Source organism: Elephantulus edwardii, unplaced genomic scaffold (genome assembly GCF_000299155.1).
Source record: "Elephantulus edwardii isolate Elephantulus edwardi_28Jun2011 unplaced genomic scaffold, EleEdw1.0 scaffold00202, whole genome shotgun sequence".
Taxonomy (NCBI): domain Eukaryota; kingdom Metazoa; phylum Chordata; class Mammalia; order Macroscelidea; family Macroscelididae; genus Elephantulus; species Elephantulus edwardii.
In genome coordinates, this window is record NW_006399952.1 from 3904976 (window position 1) to 3908440 (window position 3465).

Consider the following 3465-nt stretch of genomic DNA (forward strand, 5'->3'; position numbering starts at 1 on the left):
GAGATGGATTGATTCGGTGACTGGGGTAATCGGGATGGGTGTGTCAGAGGCGGTGCGGTTGGCACAGGATAGAGCAGGGTTTAGGGCTGTTGTGCATGGGATCGCTATGAGTCGGAAACGACTCGACGGCACATAACAACATACAATTCTTTTGTATAAGCATTGACAATGTGTGTCTCATAGTAAAAGATACTGAGGTGAAGGTGAGAGCAGTGATTGATTGAGTTGTTCTATCAACGTCGCTTCTCCTTTGAGGGAGAAGGATGGACAGACTCCTCTCATGTAATTTGTTGTCTCTGAAAACCTTCTGGAGGATCGGTTACAAGGTGGTTTGTGACTCGATGACACACAACAACATCAGCTTGGCTTGGCTGTGATTCTTGGTGGTTTTACAGTTGACAATGTACTCATCTTCCATTTTTGTGGTTTGATATATATCATCTTTGACATTTAGTCATGTTGATAAGTGTGGAATGAGTGTGCAGAAGCATAGGTATTTTTATGTGTATGACTAACTTCATAAAGGTAGGTAGATAGATTGCTGCTGTTGAATTGACTTCCACCTTCGACAACCTTATCTATAACAGAACAAAACATTGCCCTTTTCTGAATTATCCTTTTTATTGCTAGCACATGAGGATCTCCTTCACCCTGCTGGCCAGCCATCCACTTCACCTAACAAGTAGTCTTCCTCCAGTGATTGCACTTTACTGATGGCATGTCTAAAGCAGATGTCTCGAGGCGAACCATAATCTTTCCCCATCTATGTTTTGGAGTGCTTATTTAATATGCTAGTACTATTACTTGGGAATGTTAATCGGTGACCTCAGCCATCCTCAACTATGTCAGTTTTGAGTGCTGACTCAACCAGTCTTCTGCAGAGTTCCCCAGGGTGGCTAGCCATTCTAGTCATCTGTTCCTCTTTTTGTGGAATATAATTTGTGTTATTCAGAATGTATAATAGCATTTCTTTTCTTTTTAGGTTTTTCAGGCAGAGAATCCCTTTGATTTTATGGAAAACATTTCATTAGAAGGGAAAACAAATTTTTTTGAAAAACGAGTTTCGGAGTATCAGCGTTTTGCAGTTATGTCAGAAACCACAGATAATGTCTTCACCTTGGATGCCGATTTTTAAAATCCTGCAGATATTAAAAATGTTAAAAGCAGCAGATGTTTTGTTTACAGTTTATCACATCTCTGATATTTAGTCCTTTTCCTTCCATCTTGATTTGATTTTTCCTATTCCTTCTATAATTCAACCACATTTTAAGTAAATTGTTATTATTATTTGCTGTTGAGTGGCTTACGATTCATAGTGACCCTGGGTGCAATAGCCCTGAAACCTGCTCTATCCTGAGCCTAATTAACTGTCTCTAACACACCTACCCTCATTATCGCAGTTACTGAATCAATCCATCTCATCAGTGGTCTTCCTCTCTTTCTCTGTCCTCTCTCACCTTTCCAAGCATATCTCTCTCCAATGACCAGTCCCTCTTTGAAACATGCCCAAAGTATGTCAGATGAAGCCTCAGAATCCTTGCCTCCAAGGAGCAACCTTGTTTCTCACCCTCTCTAAGATGAACCTGTTTGTTCTCCTGGCAGTACATGGTATATTCATCACTCTTCTGCAGCACCACAGCTCAAAGGAATCAATTTTCTATCATCCCTAATCATTGTCCAGCTCTCTGATGCATAGAAAGTAATTATTAAGACTATGGCCTCGGACCAAGTGCACCTTAGTCTCCAGACTGATGTTGTTGCTCTTTAGTACTCTGGCGAGGTCCTTGACAACCAACTTTCCCAGTGCAATTTGTCTCTTGGTTTCCTGGCTCTTGGTACTAAGAGTATAGCACACATAAAAATAAAGTTTCATGAAGAAGCATTTGAATTATATTAATAAAACACCCAAGGATGTATTATATTTAACTTACATTTAAAGTATAATGTTTGTGGAAGCTGGACCAGGGGCAAAGCTGGACTGGGGATGAAGCTAGACCAGGGGTGAAGGTGGACCAGGGGAAAAAACAGGGACTGGCTTATGCTGTTCTGGGTGCTGTGCTGCCAGGCAGCAAACTGGACAGCTGGAATTTGAGTAAGGTTCCCTTGTGTACCCAATTGGCTAGAGTCTGTGCCCACGTCCTGCACCCATACCCATCCTGTGCCCTTGCCCATGCCCTGTGGCTGTGCCTCCACACTTCACCTTGCATTTCCTCATGTCCAGTCAGCTGACTGCCTTTAGTCCAGAATGCCTCAGTCTCACCTAGCTGCAACAGAAGACACTGCTTTCGCAGGCCCTGATCTGAAACTTCCCTTGGGTCAGTAGTTCAGAGAGAAACAGAGGCTGCTAAATGCCCCACTTTCTTCTACAGCAGTGACTTAAGATCAATAACCTATTATTGCCTTAGGCATGGAAAAACTCTACCACAGCAATGTCACACAAGAAGCAGGCTATCACACACCCTACACAGGCACAAATCAAAGATGTCACCCCCCCAAAAGTGACACAGTATCAGTGGATTTCCTGAAGCCAGAAAGTCTGATGGAACTTTCTGACACAGAATTGAACAATAATTGAATATTTTCAATGGGTGAAAAAAAACTTAAAAAATTACAGGACACTGCAAGCAAAAACCAGAAGGAGCTTAAAAAACCAACCTACAACAATGCAGATAAATGAAACATTAGAGGCTCTGGAAAACAAATCATGATCCAAAATATGAGATCCAATGTTTCAGATGCTGTCAATATGATGGAGCGACACATGAACAGAGTTGAAGAGGTGGAACACAGAACCAGTGAAATAGAAGATAGAATTGTCAGCACTGATCTGCTAGAGCAAAAAGCAGAATCAGAAATAAGGAAAAAGGTAAAAATAATGTGGGACACCATCAAGAGAAATAACATGCACATCATTGGAATCCCAGAACAGGAAGAAGCAAGTAAAGGCACCGAAAAAGTTGTGGAAGAATTACTAGAAGAAAACTTCCCAGACATAATGAAGAATGAGAGAATATATATGCAAGAAGATGAGTGAACACCATATAGAATAGACCCCAAAAGGAAATCACCAAGGCATATAATATTCAAATTTGCCAGAACCAGATATAAGGAGAGAATTCTGGAAGCAGCAAGGGAGAATCAAAGAGTAACCTACAAGAGAGAGCAGATAAGTGCAGATTTCTCAGCAGAAACCATGTGAGCAAGAAGACAGTGGAGTGACATATATCAAAGACTCAAAGAACACAACTATCAACCAAGAATACTGTTGTTATTAAGTGCTGCAGAGCTGTAGACACATAGCCACACTATGAATGAAAGTCTTCAACGTGAACCTTTCCTCTTTTCTTCAGGTTCATAGAATTTCCGGAGGCAACCTACCTTCCTCCCTCCCTCCGTTCCTCCCTTACTCCCTCCCTCTCTTCCTCCCTTCCCCCTTCCTCCCTCCCTTCCTCCCTTCCCCTTCCT

The 3465-nt window shown here is 41.8% G+C and overlaps 1 protein-coding gene across 2 annotated transcripts in view; it reads left to right on the forward strand.

Annotated features, from left to right (window-relative positions):
• RRM2B (ribonucleotide reductase M2 B (TP53 inducible)) overlaps nt 1-1156 on the forward strand; it is a 40571-nt gene extending 39415 nt beyond the window's left edge. Inside the window, exon 9 of one of the 2 annotated variants that reach the window (XM_006897159.1) lies at nt 983-1156. In XM_006897159.1, the coding sequence (XP_006897221.1) occupies nt 983-1135 (153 nt within the window). In that variant the 3' untranslated portion in view covers nt 1136-1156. The remainder of the gene's footprint in view (nt 1-982) is intronic. The other variant, XM_006897160.1, reaches the window with a different exon arrangement.
• Nucleotides 1157-3465: the final 2309 nt, after the last annotated feature.